Below are 20,265 nucleotides of genomic sequence, written 5' to 3'. Positions count from 1 at the left end.
AAAAAAAAAAAAAAGGCAACAATGATTACAAAGCTTCACAGGTCTAAGAATGTCACACATCCAAAGCAACTTCACGCTGTCTTTTTGTCGCTCTGGACATTTATTTCCTTCTGGTGTTTTTGGTGGTTTTCTTTTTAGGGTACTGATTCATAAATGGCACAGTTAATTTACATACAGAATAGTAAAAGAGCATTCTCTTACTTTCACTTGTCACTTTTTTTTAGTAACCCATTTAAAACAAGCAGTTGTAAGAGAAAGTTCTGATTTTCCTTGCCTAGCACGGCATGTCGGCATTTACACCAGCGTAAAGCGAGGAGGGTAAAACAGAGCAACTCGCAGAAGATATGAACTGAAATGACTTTCCTGCTCCCCTGTCTCAGCAGACTCTACCACCTTTTGCTCTGCTCTCTGGAGGTCCCCAGTTCCGTGCAAAGCCAGGTTGCCCTTAGACTACAAACTGATGGGGTCAGAGAGGCTGAGAGTCAACAGGGGCTGCATTTTCCTCCCGCCTCCCTCCCCTACTCAGCGGGGACTTCAGAGCTGGGCTGAGCATGGCCAGGATGGGGGGCAGGAGGAACGCCAGCAGCGGGAAGCCAGGAGCCCAGCTTCGCCCCTGCCATCCCACCCCTTCCAGGTTTGAGGCTGAGTAAAGGAAGAAGAAGAAAAACAGACTTTCTCTCAAGGTGAGCTATGGTGTAACAGCTTTTGGAAAAGGGCACGGCAGCAGAGGGAAAGCCTGGGCATCCCGAGAGCCGGCTGTGATTTTAATATTCTGTTCCACCAACTGGACAGAGCCACCCGCAGCCAGCCCTTGCCCTGGCTGGGGGGCAGGCGGCTGCCACTCTTCCCTTTCCACGGAGCAGTTTTGCTTTGCGCTGGGATAACGCCATGGAGGAGCAATAGACAAGTTGCGGGGGCTGCGGGGCTTACTTGGATTTTTTTGGTTGCAATATACTCAGGATAAGACAGCATAAGGAGTATTTTCCAAAAAAAAAAAGTTCCAATCTGTCTCCAGTCAGTACCTCTATACTGTCTGCTTTGAGTTACAGGACCAGCTTCACATTTGTAACAAGACAACTTAACATACCATGGCAGTAAAGACAATTTACACCCACCCCGCCCTTTAAACCCTAATTTTCCCTTTCAAGAGAAGAATTCACTGTAAATAGGTCCCAGGGGACAACCTTTACAAAAAACGCAGACCTCGTATCTACACAAGCACCACATAAAGCTTGGGTGAGGAAAGAAAGCAGTAATTTACCGCATAGTATAAGACTGGACATGAAATCTGCCACAGCAAAATCCTGAGATTATTTTCTTCGGATCCTAGCATCACAAACTCGACAAAGAGGAGCAAACCGAACATGTAATACTATGTCCTCAATGAGCAAGTGTCATCCTCTGGTGTTTGTAAATAATGCTGAAAGAGACATTTTGTTATATAAACAGATCTCTTTTCCAGCATGGGCTCAGGCTTTGAATAAAGCAGGATTCAACTTTTAAGCTCCTTGCAATTCAATCCACTGTAAAGAAATAGATGTTTTAAATATGAGTCTAAGGTTGGGTTTTCAAGGGAGGAAGCCCAAATGGAAGCGTGCTGGTGCTGCACGCTTTTACACGCTGATCTGCTTTGTAGGATTTGCTAGGCTTGACTTTTTTCATTTTCACATTAGTTCTACAAAAAGCAAGAAAGCAGAGGTCAAATGAAGCCTGTACTAGCTGGAAATTATTTGTCCCAGCACATCTGGTGCTACAGCAAAATTTCTTTGGAAGGGGAGAGAACAAAATGTTATTCTCACTGCAAAATACCACCCAGACCCTATTAACCCCACAAACTGTGAAGTTACCTTTTGTTCAATACAGCAATTTGGTAAGGAGAATGGGCAATGTAAATGTCATTAAGGCCAGTCAAAAAGTACAGAACAAAGACATTCAGCCTTGGAGAGGATTTCTCGGGTAATCCGTTCGAGGGCTCCGCTACTGTAACCAGCCTGAAACCCCTTTCATAAACGTACTCATCTTCAGGCTGGGTCTTTTATCCCACTACTCATTCTGGCTGTTCAACATCCCTCTCCTCTGATCCTTACAAAACCTGTTCTGAATATCCAGTCTAATTTTACGTGGGGCTGGTTTGTACCCATGTGGTTTTGCGCCAGTGCTGTCCTTTACTTAACACGTTCCACGTAGGGTTATGAGCAGCGGTCACCTCTCCTCTCCGAAGCACGTGGGGAGCTGAACAAGTCAAGTTCCCCAACAAGGTGACTTTGCAAATGGGTATGGAGAGCCCCCCCCCCCCCCCCCCCACCCCGTTCATGCGCTGAGCTGCGCAGGAAGAGTCTTGTTAGCAGGGTGCGATGTTCAGAGTAACGGGCTTTGACCCCCCGGTGCTACTACACGAAATGCTTTGTTGAAGTCTAAGTAGATTGGCTCTATCACGTTTCTCCTTTGTCTAGAAAAATCAGTTATCTTCTCCAAGGAAGTTGCCCAGTTAATCTGGCAGAAATCTACCTCTTAAATGACAATCACATTCGTTCATGTTGTCCATTTACCTCATGTCTGGAATTACTCTTTCATGCCTATGTACACCTAATGCATATTGTTTCAAGGTTAGAATATCAAGCTTGCAGCTGCCCAATGACTTCTTTTCTATATCTCACAGAGGTACCTTAAGTGAATTTATCCTCATTCGATGCCTTTGAAAAATGCTCTCAGGCTATACAATGGAGCTCCCTTAACACTCACAAAATAATGCCAATTTAATGACTGCACAGAAGGTTTATTGCTTCTTCTGAGGAAAAAAAAAAGAAAAATCTTTCTATTTAACCAGTAAATCTCCACTCTGCTCCACCCCAAAACTGTCAGCATCAGTTTTCTGTCATTACTGTTGTTATTTTGGGAATAATAATTACAAAGCAAACAAGCTGTTTCACCCACTGACTGGTGTCCCTCTGCTTTCCCCTCTGAGCCAGTACACTGTGTCCATCCATAGGTATTACATAGGCTCCAGGCCTTCTTTCTAGGAGGAGAATTTTGTTTTATCTGAAAAGCTTCACCTCCATAGTCACAGCTGGCAGAAAAAGCTTCACATCTACCCAGTCTACCTTAAGGAGAATATTTTTCCTCTCACTCAAGTAATGTAGTTCAACACTGGCATCCTGTGGCCAGAGATTCAAGTAACTGTATTCCAAAACCTCTGAGACTTCACAGAAAATGCCAAAAATCTCCTGAGCTTGATAAGGGAAAATTTCCTAGTCCCCAAATGTCAAGGCTGAGAAATTACAAACAGACAAAAAACCAACCATTTAATAGAATGTCTTTTTGCATACAACTGTTTTCATTTGCACTGGAGCTTTCTGCCCATTCCCGGGACATTGCAAGTAATTTATAACTTTATGGATATAAAATGAAGAAGACCAGACTGTGCTAGCCTTAAAATCTTTTCCTGTAAATATTTTCTGCCCTGTTGTCAATGGACGTCCCAGTATGAATTGAGAGGGCAATTCATAGACTCTACAGTAGATAGGATATAACTATACAACCTGTATTTATATAGAGAAAATACATATAAAAGGTTATAGTATAATAACATACATATAAAAACCCCATTCTTTTATTGTGAGCAGCTCATTTTAAATCATCCCTCAAGACTGAAGCACAGAAGACAATATGCATTTTTGATTCAGCATCTATACGAATAAACTATTTTTAATTGAAAACTTTCACGAGTTGATTTTTTCTTTTGCAGCAGAAGAGATTTTCTTTCAGTTTTGTTTAATAAATTATCCATCATTCCTCAAATCTTTTGCCTATATTCTTGTTTCATGTTTTGAAAATTACCTCCATTCTGAAAACTTCCTATCATGTTCAGTAACAAAAAGGAGAAGAATGGAGAGCTGTAATAAATGATACTGACTTCTTTCTAATTGAAATGCTCCAAATAACCCTTCTCCAACATATCAGAACTCCCACAAATGCTTTCAAAGACTTTCAGAAATGGTATAAAAATGATTCTCAGTGTATTTCAGGTGTGAAATACTACAGCCAAGTCACTCGGAAGTCATTTTTCGTGGAGCACAGAAACAATTTCCACAGAGGTGTGTCAGGCACGGTATATTTTGCTATCATTTTGTTGGGAGACGCCACTAAGGACAATATCCCCATACCAAGGCCGACGGAGCCTGTGCCATTCCAAATACTCCACAGACCTGTGGTCTCAGCAGGGAGCACTGAACCCATCCTGTCATCACAACTGTGATGTTTAAGTTTCCAAACCGATTCTCCTAGGAGTGAAATACTTTCTCTGTCAGTGTAGGCCAACGGCCAGGGGAGGGAGATGGGTGATTTAAAAGGAATCAGATGTTTGTAGGGGAGGGAGGGGAGAAGGGGGCAGGGGGAGAGGCATCCAGTCATCTAAAGTCAATCACTAGCTGAAGAATAGGCTTGCTGTAAACTATCTCGTTAGTTAACGGACATTAATTGCAACCGGCAGAGCAATGCGCCAAAAAGAAACTTGCATTGTCATCCCCAGCTCAGAGCAGCTGAGAGGATCGATCGGAAAGATTTCACAAGACGGGGAGCCCTGAGAAGTTCCCGGAGTCAGTGTGAAGGAGAGGAGTCCCACCGGGACTTACCTAGGAGCTTTCTGAACCACTTTGGCTTCTTGTCCCATACAATAAAGAGGTAGTAGGCAGGAACTCCAGTCAGGGTTATTGCAAACCCAATCCCTGTATTCACGGGATCAGAGTAAAGTGACAGTGCGACCATGAAGAGGCAGGTGAAGGAAAACAACGCTGGAATAAATAGAGGCACCTGAAACATAACCACAAAGAACCATTACTGTACATTGACCTTGTTATTGAATGACAATGGCATTTAATGTTCCATGAAACGTAAATTGGATAAAACCCAGCAGTACAGGATAGTTCTGGAGAAACATGGGTATCTAGAACATGCACAAAAAATGTCAGTGACTGCAGAAACGAAGCTATGCAGAGTGCTAAGCGGTGAGTACCATAGAAGTCTTTTAATTACACACTAAAACACTACAGTGTTTTACGTCCTTTAAAACGTAAGGGCTGTAAATAAGTTACATTGCGAAAGTCCTTTCTCTAATCCCCCAGTAGATAAGTAAGCAGCACTAACACAGTAAAGATTTCCTCTTTGATAATTACCTATTAAAAAACATTTTAAGACACAATCAGGAGCTCAAGTCACCTTTTAAAACTATTAAGAACGTATTGATTTTCTTCCTAAGGTAAAAATCAAAATCTAGCAGGAAGAGAGCAAATTAAACACCAATTTGACTAGTGATAAAGATATTTGATAGCATTAGGCAACTGATAGCTACTGAAAAAGCACTTTCTGACTGTATGACTGATAGCATTATCAGTGTCACTGTTGAAAGTACAAAAAATAACAATATCAAATTAATTCTCTCAATTTTCAAGAACACCACTACAATCACTATGTTAGCACCTCTCTGAAGGAAACGCCTACAGGCATGGCTTATGAGATGTTCGGTGTAACGGAGAATTGGAGAATTCCTTGGAGATTACTATCTTCCTTTCATGCCTTGAAGCATTACCGTTCCTCTTTTGTACACTGTCAAAGCATTTTTTTTTTTTAATCAAAGCAAAATAGGTTGTGCTGTTGACCTTCCTACTTACAGATATACCTACAAGAATGCAACAGCACACAATCTTAGTTCTTCACAAAATAGGCTTCTTGGCAATATATAAATAGGGATAGATTCCTCCATTTTTTTCACGATGGACGTTATCTTTCCAGATACACAATGGGACAACTTTGTAAGATGTTACTTAAAATAAGCATGAAGAATAGCAGAACCAAGGCCAAAACAGCTACTCTTCAATGGGCCAGACTATTAGCATTTTCTTTCTGGGTTCACAATGACTGCAAATCCATTGCAAGTCCCAAGTGTCATAATAATAGCACTAACAACTTATCTGAACATCAAATTGGCATATTTGATGTTGGATAGGCAATGAAATAAATGTTTAATATTAATGCTTACGCTTGACATGAATTCCGGTGGCAAAATTATTCAGGCCTTTATCAAAGGAGACATTAAATAGAGGACTGGCTGAAAAGCAGGTTGGCACATGTAACCCCAATATTTGCAGTTTGAACCCTATGTGACAGGACTAGAGGTATTTTCACACAGCTTGCATCACGCTGCCTCAATGCGACAGGCAGGCAAAACTGAGCAAACACCTTCACTTTGGCACAGCAGCTTCAGTCGCTGCCCCCCAGGCACCAGGGAATAGCCAAGAATTATCTTTCAGAAGGGAACGCAGCAGGGGCCGCGCTGGGGAGCTTGCAGGAAAACACAAGGAGCCCCTTCAGTGCAAAAAACTATTTTCTACCCGCTCTGTTTTTCTCAAAAAAGAGGTTAGCTTTCTACATCAGAAAATGCTCCTTTACTGTCTGACTACACAATAGATAGGAGGGAAAATGATTCATGTAAAACAGTAGAGAGCGGAGGTTACCTTGAAAGGACGAGGCATATCAGGACGTTTATATCTGAGATAAATCAACCCAGCAACTACTAGTCCAATAAAAAGCCACCTGGCAAAACTGAGGAAATTCAGGAGGCTGTAGAGATCCCCGTTGAATAACATTATCATTGTGAGAGGATGCTGCAAAAGAAATTCAGAGCATAAGAGGGGTTTAGTGGATTGATCTCTATTATTTTACAGCAGCAATGTCAAATTTTTCCATGGGGACAAGCAGCACAGCCTTTTGCAGAGACACCTGAGGGCCACAGACGTTGGTTCTGCCTTTCCCGCGCCCATCAGGTGTGTGATCGGTACCTAGCTGTCCCCCGAGATCACATTCGATCAATATATACCTGTCCCAGGTGACCACACGTGATCAACACATATCTGTCCCCTGTGATGCAGACAAATACACGGGCACACAGCCCACTGCGTCACCAAAATGCTTGAGCACCGTTCTCACGGGCCCTGACAAATGTATTAGCCCACTGCAGTTTTACTCGCTCATCACGGATGTAAATGATAAGAGCAGTTTGATCACATCTGATCATGTGAAAGCGGAAGTTTCTAGGTGTCTTGTGGAAGGAAAAAGTCTTATTGTCCCCCAGGCTGCACCAGGGGAACTGAGCACAGCGGGCATGGTAAAGGGTAGCTACACACCGTGGGATGCCAGCTGGGCACGCCGGGTTACCAGCAGCTTGTATTGCAGTATGCCTTTCAGGCTTGCAGGGTATGGATTTATTGCACATCGGAAATGCAAACGTTTCTAAGCAGAGAGAAGCATTTAGCTGTCACTCAGGTGACTACTGAAGAGCAAGAAGGAGAGGGGACACTAGAATAAATACATTTCCACATTAAAAAGCTGTTCTGAGATACAAGGCTTCTGTGAGGCAGGCAAAAGCTTATGTATAGACTAGAGCGTTGCGCCTTGGGTTAGATGATTAGTGTAGGCTACAGGGATCTATTACAGGGTAATCTCTGGACAAAAAGAGAACATTTGTAGCTTGGATCAACTCTGCAGGATAGTCCACACTCCCCACGGGACACCCTATGCCCGCAGCAACACAGTCCTTGCCTTCGGGGATGAAGGAACGAGTCAACTCCACCGTGGCCCTTACTGTTCGGCAAGAGGGAGGATCCTGGCAGTGAGAGCCTCTCCAGGTTTATAACGAGGCAACAGGTGAAATCAACTGCAGGTGCAGTAGAACACTGGGCTAAATCTTTATGTAAGGAAAACTAACTTGTATTAATTATCTAGACCCACAGCCTCTCTCTCTCTCTTCTTCTTTCTTTTTTTTTTTTTTTTTTTTTTTTTGAAGCAGTGAAGACAGCATGGATTTGAACCAGAAGGATCCATATTTCAAATATGGGTCTCGGGCTTCCAACCTCTCATGGCTTGGTTCTCTACACACAGATATTAAGCAAACTCCTCCTCTGTAAAGGTCAAAGGAAATTTTACCCCTGAATTATGTTGGGCAAGATTTCTTCTATATAGACTCAGCCCCTAAAAGTTTAAAATCTCAGTTATAAGCATGATAAGAAAGGGCCATGGACAGTGAAGGAAAGCTATCAAGAAAAAAAAATAAAGTAGGGTTACAATCAGATTGCACGATTTCTTGGAATTGCTACACACGTATCTATCAAATGCCAGGACATACATACATAAATTGATTTCTTAATTCCTAAAAATGCTTTTTTATTTAACAAGCCTCAAACACTGAACATGCTCATTTTCTCAGTTTCTCCTCAAGAGCTCTTTCCTTTCTTACAGTGTGTAGACTTTGGCAGGAGAAATAAAATAGGAAAATGCTAAAATGCAGACTATTGATGCAGAATATATCCTGCAACTACTCTAGTTGCAATAAGGTAAGAAAAAAAATTACAATCTCTGAAGGGAAGCCATCTTCATACGAGAATCTGACTTTTTCAAAGGAAATCAATGCACTGGTGTAACACGACCAGAAAACGTCTTTTTAAAAAAAATAATATATTAATACATCTTGTGCATTTCATTCCACAGAAAACAGTCAATGCAATTTACCCAAAAGGTATGACTATTTCAGCCCAAAGAAATAAAATGCAAAGTAAATGCTTATGTAAAATGAATTCCATTCAAACTTTTCACCACAATCACATTGCCTAATTTTCAAAATTTGGATGCCTACAGTTGTATGTGCACATATAAAATTCAGCACTTCAGCTGGCACTTCAGAAGTGAGCTTATAGGCATCTATAGCAAAAACGGATTTAAATTCCAATACAAGAATCTGATCTTACTAGCATACACTCATAGATGCACACACATCTGCTGTGGCTAGAACTCCCCACGGATGCAGAGGTCTGTCCAGATACATTACAGTCATTGGTCCCAAAAGAGGGGCTGAACACCCACGGTTATGAAGTCTGCAAGTTAAGTGGAAATCTTCTTGGCACTATGCAAACTGAGGTTTGCGGTCGGTATTTTGACATTTTGTCCTAACATTGTACCATACAAATTAGTCCGCAATGCAAACACATGGTCAACATTTAGCTCTGCCGCTATTTTAGAAGTCAGTAATAGAATTTCCACTATAATACTGGTGTTTTTCCTTAGACAATTCACAGACTATTGCCCAGGCACACATTCTCTCATTTTTTAATCACCGCTACACTGCACTGCTGAGGGTTCCCCTTTCCATTATCTTAGTGCATAATTGTTTGCATTTTTCACTATAAGGTGGTATAATGAGCCTTTAGGGTGCTCCCAGATGCTGCTGTTTAGCTGCACTTTCAGTTAAATGAATCCCTTTTTTGTTTGTTTGTTTAACTGGAATTTGTTTCTCTGAAAGGGAACTAGCTCATCACTAGCAGGTCCTTAGAAATAAAGGGCAACACGACATGAATTAGGCTGCAGCGATAGGCAGTCAAGTGCTACTGACAAGACAGCAAGGAGATGATAGAATAAGAACAACTCCCAAATCTCATTCCTCTCTTTACTGTCCTCTGCCCTGCCCAAAGCCCACGTACACGTTAATAAATGAGACTCAAACAGTGCCCAAATTCTGCTGGAATCCTCCAGAGCAAGCCTGTAATATGAATTCTTGTGCAGGAACATTTGTTTGTATGATTTACCAAAACAATGACAGCTGGCAGAGGAGTGTGCTTGCGGACATGAATCATGGAGAGAATTTCCGGAAGGTGACCCTCGCGGGATGCAACGAAGAACATCCTGGTGGGAAATAAATGTGGACAGACTTTAAATGTGCTCATTACTGTGACTAGGCAAAGCGGCTCATGAAAGTCACAGAGCACAGCGGCACCTCTTAGGCTTGTTTGAGGTATTCTGAATGCAAAGACTAGCAGGAGAAGCCCATACGCAGAAATCAAAGTCATCTCTAAAAAACGTATCCCCTCCTGATCTTGCACTATGATCGGTGTTTGGAATTAGTTAATATTTTCCCCCCAGTTTCCCTCCTTCACATGAAACAAAGCAACCCCTAATTAAGCGCTACACTCAGAGGGATCCATTTCCAAACCATTCTAAGAGTTTTAACAATAAGATACTAAATTCAACAGGAACAAAGTGAGAAAAAGCCCCACACCTGGTAAACATTATAGTCCTTTTTCATTTCCTGCTAAAGGAATGAATCCTACCCTCCCTTCCTCTTGCTTCCTCACTTTCAGTGTATATCCCATGCCCTTCACCCCCAGCAATATTAGCAACGCTCACCTGGAGACCGCAAAAATGCCGCCATTCATAGATCCAAAGCAGGAGAGAGCAACAAATACTGGTACAGCTAAAGAAAAGTTTCCCATTAGTCGTTCGGCAAAGGTCTGTTGGAGGAGAGAGAAACATACAGTGATTTTTCTTAAAACATGAATGTCATTTTACTCTATTAACAAATTATTAAGAAGTATGGTAAGTTTTACTTATGCCCCTTTTCTGCATCCCTCACTGAAAGTTGTGCTGTGCGTTTGTTACCTCTTCTTTTGTGACACCAAGGCTACTGCAGATGAGGTCCCCACCCTTACTCCTGACTGCGCGTGGAAGATCGCCAGTTGAGGCGATGCTGTGGAGGTGGAATCAGGCCCTGATTTATGTCAGTTTAGACCATTATGACTCAAAAAAAGAAGACCCAGTCTGAATGGATCAAGCTCTGATCTGCACACCTAATATTTTTTTTTTTTCCCTACAGCCTTCATTTTACTTAGCTGATGCTACCCAGTGGTATAGTCCATCCATTCACACTTTATTGTTCCAGGTTACCAGAAGAGCCTTAATTGGAGTTTTGGGCACCACAGGAGACATGCACAATTTTCTTCAGGTTTGCAAAATGTTTTGTTTCTAAATCTCCCATGAGTTACAGAATTTGGTCATTTTTTAAATGCCACACCAATTGAAATAGCCACAGGCAGTGTCACTACTGGAAAGTAAGCGGAAATTCTTATTTCCTCATTGCGAGTCAGATACCATAAATATAAAAAGCAGTGTCATCACCACAACTCAGCAAGAACAATCAAAGCAGTATTTCCAAGCCAGGTTGCCTTGCAACTCCTTCCCAAATGAACTCCAGTATTCACAGCAACCCCCTTCCTAAGTACTTGGGATGCACGTTGTGCAGAGACAGCGTTACCGCTTCTTGCTACAAAAAATAGTTCAGAGCTCCCACTTCCACAAATATCTGTGTTTCCTGCTTCCCAGGAGTTTGGCCTACAATTTAGCAAAGAGTTTTTCAAGCATGTACTTGGCTATAAAATTTAAGTCCTATTGACTTTGTTATATCAGGTCAATAAATACGGTCTAACATTACATTACAAACACTATCGATGGCCTTAAGTGCAATCCCACTTGTCAGTCAAAAATCAGACCAAGTTCACCGGGATGCTAATAGGTGGTGTAAAAGAAGGGCCATAGAAAAGCCTTATTGGATGTGTCCCCCCGATTTTTTCCCCTGGAAATAAGCATATATCAACAAACACAACTGCAGCAGGGATATAGCTTTGTATTTTTCTTCTGTAACTTACCACTGCTACAGCTTTTGAAAGCAGCAATTCCCCAGCACTGATTGTAGTGAAATAAGCCACGTTTGTTAACACATAGCCAACTGTGACGATAATCATTGAAATGCATATTGCGAGGGGTATGTTTCTGAAATACACAAGGTAGCTCATTATTTTGCAATCTGGTTGCTATTCCCTGAACATGAAACAAATAACATGAGAAGAAGCCACTAATGATGGCGAATGCACATTTGGTGATCCCAAAATATCACAATTAGAAACTACCAGTAAAAAAACCCACATCTAAACAAAACCATCTAGACAAAGCAAATAGGTTTATAATGAAGAGGTGAGAAACCATTTGAGGGAGGAGTCCTTTGGGGACGTCAAGGGGTTGTGGTCCCCACGCTTCCCATAGGAGAAGTATGGCCCATTTGAGCTGCCTACCCGTATTGACTTTCAAGCTGAGCCCAACAGGAAGGCAACAGGTATCGGTGCTTGAACCAGCAATAAGGCAGATGACAGACGCAGGTGATTCAGCTCTCTGTCTATCAGGAGAGCAATCACAGCGGCATCTCCAACATACCTACTGGTACCCAATGACTGCCCACCTGGAGGCGGTTCGACATCTTCCCCGGGATGCCAAAATGTCTAGCATGTGAAATTCTGCCCTCTCCTCCTCTGTGCAATTCTTCCCTCACACACCTTACCATATCCCAGTTATCTCGCTCACCATTCAGGGAATACATGAGGGCAGAATATGACACAGAAATAGGTACAGCACAAATTTGTACTGTTAACACAGCACAAATAGTACAGAACAGTACAAAACCCCTGACATCTTGGCTAAAAGACAGAACAATAACACACAAATACATAATAACACCGAACTTTTAAATAATATGTTCTCCCAGTCAGCAAAGCAGAAAAGCAGAATTATTTCTATTTTAAAGAAAAGGAACAGAGGTACAGTAAATTTGTCCGAAGCCACACTGCAGACAAATGTTTGAGTTAGGAACAAAAAACAGATGCTTCAAGTGTTACTCTAGTCTCTCTCCGCTTGATATCATTGCTTGATATCTGCATCACACCAAGAAGAGACTCAGATGTGAAACCAATGTTTGGTCTTTTAATTCCAAGGCTGAGAGCTGCAGTTGGAAAGACGCAGTACGTGCGCTCCCTCTGAGGAGAGCTGGGAGCTCCTGCTTCATGGCCGGTTCCCTCCAGCCGTCAATATTAAGATTGCTTTTGAAGACATGCAAAGGTTGCCACATTTACAGAACTTTGTTGTGAAGGTCACCCCATCAGGTGGGAGAAAGGAGAGACAGAATGAGGAATTCTGGTGTCCCAGAAGAGACCACAAGCACAGTCCTAAAGGACTACTGCAATTCCCTCAAAGGAAAAGGTGTTTTAAAAATCAACACAAAGATTCCTCATTTTCTGATTTTTTTCTCAAAGAAACACAGCTGGGTCAGAATTTAAGGATCTTCTTCACTACCAGTCCTTATTTCACAAAGAAATCCTTGACATCGCTATGCCTGTATAGAGCTGAAAAGAAGCTCTAAACTGAGACTAAATAAATAAATCAAGCGGGACAATATCGCTGTTGCATATCTTGCCCGCCTTAGAAACCACGGTGTCAAATACTGTCATTAGCCCAGACGCACGGGTCGGTAAGAGGATTATGCCGTATTGCAGCACCAAATCCGGGCAGACACGATGATACTGCATTAACCCACGGCTACCTCACGCACGTGGTCTCAGGTGAGGAAGCTGGAAGGAGGGGAGTCGGTCCGCTTGTAGGATCTGCTTGGTGACGGAAAAGGCCACGGCCAGGACCAGAGCAAACAGCCCAGAATACAAGTGCTGTATTGCTGGGAAAACTACTCAAGAAATACTGCAGAACTGTGTGTTGATAATATGTCTGTGCAAAAAAATGGTTTTTGTAGGTCAGTTGCCAGATATTTTGCAACCAGTTGGGTTAAGCTTCTTACCTGACCTGGGTGTAAACTGAATTCAATCCACTTAGCATCTGATTCAAGGTAGGGTTTCAAAGCCTCTCAGAACTGAGATTTTAATTATAACTTCTGCATCATAGATGAATGCTTCAACCACCAAGCTATTGGATAAATCAGCACTTACTCCAACCTTAAAAAAACGTTTCCAGCCAAAGATAGCAAATTTGTACTATTTTCACAAATACCATTTGAATGACCGCATTCTTAAACTTAACAAACCATCTTTGTCCATTCTAACTCTTACCAAACACCTGCTTGCTCTATTTGCTTCTAATTTAAATCCCAGTTTAATTGCCTCTAAAACAAAATGGCAGTTCAAAACTCAGGGGGAAAAAAAAAAAAATATCATGCTTCCAAACATGACCGTTTGCTTAGCACTGCGGGTCCTGCCTATCCCCGTTGGATAGTGATATCAACAACAACAAAAAAAACTCGGGAGAAGAACAAAACCCCCAAAACCAAGCCAGAACTAGCCAGCAAGCACTATTCATTAACAAGCCCGCAGATCATAGCTCACGCCCGGAGCAGCACAAGGGATGCTGTGACTTCTAAGCTCCCGAGTCCTTGTCTTCAGAGCGGAACAATTGCACTCCTTTTGTCTCGTACGTTCGCACACAGCCCCTCCAAGTGCTGCTTATTAGGCACTGCTTTCGCTGACAGATTTAGACAAAAATGAAAGGCCAGTTTCAAGATTTCAGGAATGAGGAATACAGTACGGTTTGTTTCTCACTGACACCTCCGTTCAGATTTACACTTGGTCCTCGAATCGTCTGAAAGCACAGACAGACAGGTACAAACTATATGTAAAACCACTAAGTGAGAGCTTTAATCGCATCTTTTCTATCCATCCAATTTAAGAGGCAGCTCCCAATTTGCAACAGGATACCATTATCAAACTCTCTGCTATGAACTACAGTCACCGCACTGGAATAAAAACTGTAATGCCATTGGAATTAAAGATTACCTCCTTTCTTTGGAGGATCATTGTACCAATTTTCTTCTATTTTAGATATTCTCCTAGACGTCCAAATCTTCTCTCCAAATCAGGAAAAATCATACCTAAGTACTATTCTCTGTTAAATTGCCTCTACCGATGCAGATTTCACCTTTTCACTTCTGCATCCTATGAATCAAACACAACACAGGGTGTCAGCACACCAATAAGCCATGTTTCCGATATAATGCAAATTCACAACTGCCACACAGCCAGCTGAGAATTTTGGACTAGAGGGAGTCAGAAAATTCAAGAAAAAAATATTTTTCACTTTAAGACTTTGATTCATTGAAGCTAAAACTTTTGGTTGGAAACTTGACCATTTCAGTATGACATTTCTTAGGAAAAAAAAAAAAATCTTAAGACCAAGACAGAAATCTTATCCAACCAGTAAAGACCTCAGAATGGCCAATGGCTTAAATACCATAGCATTGTGTGTGCTCAGATACAATATTTTATCTACTTAAAGCAGGCCCAGGACTTCAACTTTCATTGAAGTGGCTACTGGTTACTGTAGGGCAGTGCTTTCATCTCAGAGTGAAATCTCAACAGATTTCAAAATCAAGAAAAACTATTTTCAAATCAGCTGTTTTCCTGAGTAGACCTTCAGGTGCTGACATTAGCCCCAAACCTATACAATGACTTAGAAGTGTCTCCTGCATTACTGCCAAGACGATATTCAAGCAGGGTGTTCCTCAGGTAGAAGGGGAAGCCGCTGCCAGCAAAGTCTTTTGCAATATTCATCTCTTCTCCCAGAACTTTGAAGAAAAATTGTATCAAAAGAAAAAAAAAAAATCTGAGGAAAACTGAATAAGGAAAATATTGACAATATAATTTACAAAGTCTTTATAAAATCAGATGAGAGATAATTAGGGTAGCTTCTAAGCATCTGAATGCTGATGAAACTGAATTGAATCTCCACACGTTTTAATTTACCTATCCCTAGCTACTATTCAAAGCCAAATCTTCCCCTTCTGCTCTATATACAAAGCAATTGTAATGAAGAATCACAACAGCTTAAACGAAGAGCACATCTACCTTGTGCTTCCCAGAAAAAAAGTCACTGAGGAGTCTCCCATCACAGAGAAATTCAGCTTTAGTAACACAGCTAGTCCATCCTGCAGCTATACAGGGCTGAAATGCATTGCCAAGCTATGCTGTATATGGCTTGGAAACAAATTTCCTCCTTCTAGAGCCTGTAAAGGGCCCCGGAGCCAGGGCACAGGGTTCAGTTAATCAGGATATCCACTGGGTTTTGGATTTGACCTTTGGTGTTGCAGAATCATAGATCTTCTGATAATCTGCTCTGGTACTGCACTACCTCCTACAAATATTTTTGAGAGGAAAAACACAGAGCAGACCGAGTAAAGGGGGCATGGGGCAAGAAAAATAGGGAAAAAGAAAAAGAAAGCCAGAGCTAGAACCTGGGGATAAGAACAACAATGTCAATAAATTAGGCGAGGAACATTCCCAGAAGTATACAGCTCATATCCCAGCTTAATGACAACTTTTATAACAACAAACAGTGAGCGCTAAGAGCTGTGACCACTGCGGGCTGTTCTTTCTACGAAACAAGCAGCACACAGTCAAATATGCCCCACCGAGCCAGCTGAGTTCAGAAGTATGAAACACATTGTCACCACATCCTTTGCTGTTTAGAGGCCGTGCCAAAATCATTTCCTTGCATCCATTTGAAAGCCAGGTTTTACAAACGCTCAGTCTGAGTCGACTATCCTGGAAAAAGCTGCTCCAGTGGGATCCAGCCGAGAAACATAAATAAGAAGGTCTGAACAAATCAATTAATTACTGGTAAAGTTAGGTGAGATAAACCACATCTTTACTGTGCTATGGAAATTGTGAAAGATAGTTTCTGTTACATTTAAATTAAAAAAAAAAAAAAAAGGAAAAAAGGAGAGAGGGAAAGTCCTAATTCCTTCACCTGGTTTCCAGGCAAGGATTTGCTTGGTTTTCGTGAGCATGAGCCTGTATATGCTATATTTCTTTAGTTGAAAATTTACCACCACAGGAGTTTCAAGATCCTTTTCAAAAGTTCCCTTATGCAATAATTTATTCACCATTTGCAATCTGTTAAGCAATTTTCCAAATGAACTGTTTCCAGATTTTGGCACTCTTAAAAAAGTCTAATCATCCATTGCACTGTCCATAGGGCCAAAGCTTGGCAGAAGAAGTCACAAGTGCAAATTTATCCAAATAACCTGACACTGGAAAAAATAACCAAATACAATACAGAAAGCAGCAAGAGAGCCCTGGTAATTTAGTATTCCCAGGACTTCGGTGCAAGACCAGAAGACAAATAGTCTTGGCTTAGTAAGCGTCAGGTTCCAGAGCCCGACCTATATCTCTCGCCATTCCCGGGTGTTCATTCTGTGAGCTGTGGCAATCCTGAACCCTGGACAGCAAAGCAGTATGTTTTGATATAAACTTACTTATGTCTGATGCATGTTTTTCATGTGAAAAGCAGCCTACAAGACAGCCTGAAGGGATCAAAGGGTTCTCACCATGTCAATGTTTGAAAAAATTACAATCTCACCCATCTGTTCGGAGAAAAGGAGGATGCAAAACTTGAAAGGAGGCCACCTCCCAGGACAGAATCAAAGCCAGGAATAGAGAGGCAAAAGGGATGGGAATCATCACAGCACCTCTCGAATCCACATATTTGTAAATGCTAATACGGGTCTCAAAAATGACTGACTTTAGCAACGAGCTATTATTATTTTGTTTATTGTAGCGAAGGTTCTCCTCAGCAGATCATCGCTTCTCCCCCTTCACTGCCTCCCAATATGTTCCAGCCTTATGTTCCAGACCGGAGCTGCTGTTTGCGGGCTTGCAGCTCAGACACTATTAAATTACGTGACTTCTCTTCATCTTCTTTTGCTTGTGATTTTCCAGGGGAGAAACGAAAAAAAAGGAGAGACTAGTTATTAAGCTGCACTCTCATTTACGCCACCAGACGCTCCACGGATGTTACTGCTGGAGCGAGCATTAAAGGGCTCCCTTCTCCATTTCGATGCATTGGTTCTGTACCCCTGACATCTGCAGAGACACAGCAGCACGACGCTGGGATAATAGAGTGAAGAATCAGGCCGCAGTCTGCATTTAAAAACCTGCTTGCTTTCTATCACCTAGCAAGAGAAGGAAAGACCTTCTGCTGTGCCTAATTACTTGCTTTCTTCCTGGTGTTTGACTTCATTGGTTTGGTTTATAATTGGTTACAGTTCATAAAAGGGCTCTTCTATGACCAACTGACTTTAAAGGGTCAAACTGCGTTACAAGCGTGCTGGGAAGGGCAGTAGATTTTATTAACTTCTCAAATCTTTTCAATACCCTTTCCAGCAGGCTTTCCTAAAAAGTGCATTAGCATAAATACTCTCTTGGCTAAAACTTAAGACCTAGAAAGGTACCAACTGCACAGGGTAACACTGTTCCCCATAACATCTCCTTCTAGGCAAGCCCTCCCAGCTGAAGTCCCAAGCAGAAGCAGATCTGTCAACAGCCCTGGAGAGACTGAGGATAATTGTTACGCTTACAAGGCGATTTGCTTTATTTTAATAGAGATTTGAACCTGGCTGCGGTCACATCGTGTACCGACTCAGGTTGGCAAGCCAGATTTCGCCAGAGTTCCGTATTCATTTACGCCACGGCCCAAGCCCTAACTTGTCAAATTTGTTTCATGAAACACCTTTCTTTGAAGAGCAGAATGGATTCCCCTCCAACTTGGACTACCAACTAGAGAGACCTCTCACGTTCAAGCAGGACCCTGAACCTTTTCACATGGAGTGGATAGCATTCCTGGCGTTCCCAAAGAAAAGCCCAGACAGCAGATATTAAAGATGACAGCTAAATCCACAAAGGACTTTTCAGGTTGCTACACTAAGTATTAGTCACGCTGTCTCTGTTTAGGCATGCACGTTTCTTGTGCAGCAAGCGCGTGAGCACTGTTAGGAGCCAGAAAGCGAGCACAAGAGGCAGTACACAGAGCTGCTGAAATAATAGGAAATGCAAGTAAAATGGGGGCTTAATTTTTAAAAATATCTCTTTAAAAAAAGAAATGGAACACAGACTTGGAACATAAGATATAAATCATCCCCTGTGACTTCTCCATCAACTCTTTGATAAACCATTTCCATATGTCCATCAAGTACCAGTACCCAACATCTTCACCTTACCTCATTTGCAAACTTACTGTACAAAGCTTATGACTGTTTCCAAGACACGTATGAGTAATCAGACCTGGCTTTTATCTTGCACTGTAACTTGATCCCAAGTCACAGCCCTCCCGAGGACTTAAAGGTCCCAAGGACCTAAGCTGGCTTTTCTTTCCCTTTGTAATAGTCAGGCCTAGCCACCCCTGCATGGAGCTAGGCTTGCCCTGGAAACTCAGGTGTGCTTGTCCTCAAAGAGCCTGGGAGGCTTAACTGGAGAAGAGTCAGGTGCCTGGAAATGTGGGCAGCAGCAGAGCAGGACCTCTAGTAAAGGGTCGTCATTTAGCATTTCAGAACCTAAAATTACAGTGAAGATGCTTGGATGAAGATGCTCCTTTATCTAGGGTATTGCAATTAAGGTGTGGTTTAGGTTGGACCTGTAATTAAAACAGAGTCTGCCATGCTCACAAAAGCTTGCTTTTTAAAAAGCAGCATAGTCTAAATTCAGAGGATTCAAATACAAATATATTGTTGCTCCCGGGTTTGATGAATGACTTCCATGCTTCTACCTAACATCAGCGTTTTGACATCCTCCCTTTTTTTCATTTGTGGGAAACTTTCATGTACTCTAGGAAGTTTGTGACCTCTTCCACCAGAATTGCAAAAACTCAGATTTGACTTTTATTGCCTAGCTCCCACTCAACCAGGAGATGAAAGGGGCACCTCTGCTCTTTCACAAGCTCCAGCATTTTATTTTCTTCCGAGACCTATTCGCTGGAAGTGCTTACAGCGCTGCCAGTAGCGTAGATTATGGTGAGAAGCAATAGTAAATCACGGTGCTTGCTTGGAGGCAAGGAAGCTATAACTACAAACCTGACATGGGGCTGTAAAAACAAAACACCCGCCTACCAAGCTCACGTATGGAAATGAAGGGGAGTGGGGCAGAGGCGCGATTCCAAGCACCTCCTCCAAGCTGCCTGATCTAGCACGGGATCACAGGTCTAACTTCCTCCTAACTGCTCCGCACAGACACGAACCTCACCGCCGGAATTAAAATGTAAAAAGAAGGGTGTGATGTAATTGCGTATTAAAAGTCGTTTTATTTATTACAGGAGGCTCTCCTGGAAATTTGAAATTATTAATTCCCTGAACACCTGATTTATGAACAGGGTCTACTTTCCCCAAGCAGAGTCACTTTTCGTAGGAAAGAGGGAGTCTCCTGAAGTTCCCTGCAGACTAACAAGCAGGCAGGGCTGCCGTCCTGCATGCCCACTTTCCCACGAAGCACAAAGACAGCAGTCAGCAGAGCACTGGCAGTAGTCGGGGGGAATATTTAGCAGAATAAACAAGGGAACCTGAGGTGGGAAATGAGCAGATCAGGCCTCAGAGCTGGGAAACCTAAGCCAGCAGATAGCGGCTACCACATGATAATAATGTCACGGCCAGGGAAAGAGATTATGGTGGTTACAAAAGGAATCCCACTAAAAACCGTGCTGCCTGTCGCAGCACCTTTCCCATACTACTGCAGGTACCCGAGCATCTGCAGGCAGCAGGGTTGGGGTGGAAGCGGAGCCCTGCTTTAATCTGTATGT

At 42.3% G+C, this 20,265-nt stretch overlaps 1 protein-coding gene across 1 annotated transcript in view; it reads right to left on the bottom strand.

Moving 5' to 3' along the window:
- SLC7A11 (solute carrier family 7 member 11) overlaps positions 1–20,265 on the bottom strand; it is a 60,089-nt gene that overhangs the window by 2,631 nt on the left and 37,193 nt on the right. The window contains exons 7-11 of the mRNA XM_075150139.1: positions 11,523–11,646; positions 10,228–10,331; positions 9,630–9,726; positions 6,510–6,659; positions 4,632–4,809 (exon numbers count right to left, since the gene is read on the bottom strand). Of these exons, the coding sequence (XP_075006240.1) occupies positions 4,632–4,809; positions 6,510–6,659; positions 9,630–9,726; positions 10,228–10,331; positions 11,523–11,646 (653 nt within the window). The remainder of the gene's footprint in view (positions 1–4,631; positions 4,810–6,509; positions 6,660–9,629; positions 9,727–10,227; positions 10,332–11,522; positions 11,647–20,265) is intronic.

Source organism: Calonectris borealis, chromosome 4 (genome assembly GCF_964195595.1).
Source record: "Calonectris borealis chromosome 4, bCalBor7.hap1.2, whole genome shotgun sequence".
In the NCBI taxonomy this organism is placed as follows: domain Eukaryota; kingdom Metazoa; phylum Chordata; class Aves; order Procellariiformes; family Procellariidae; genus Calonectris; species Calonectris borealis.
The sequence above is the reverse complement of the archived record's forward strand: the minus strand, read 5'-3'. Positions and strand labels throughout refer to the sequence as shown.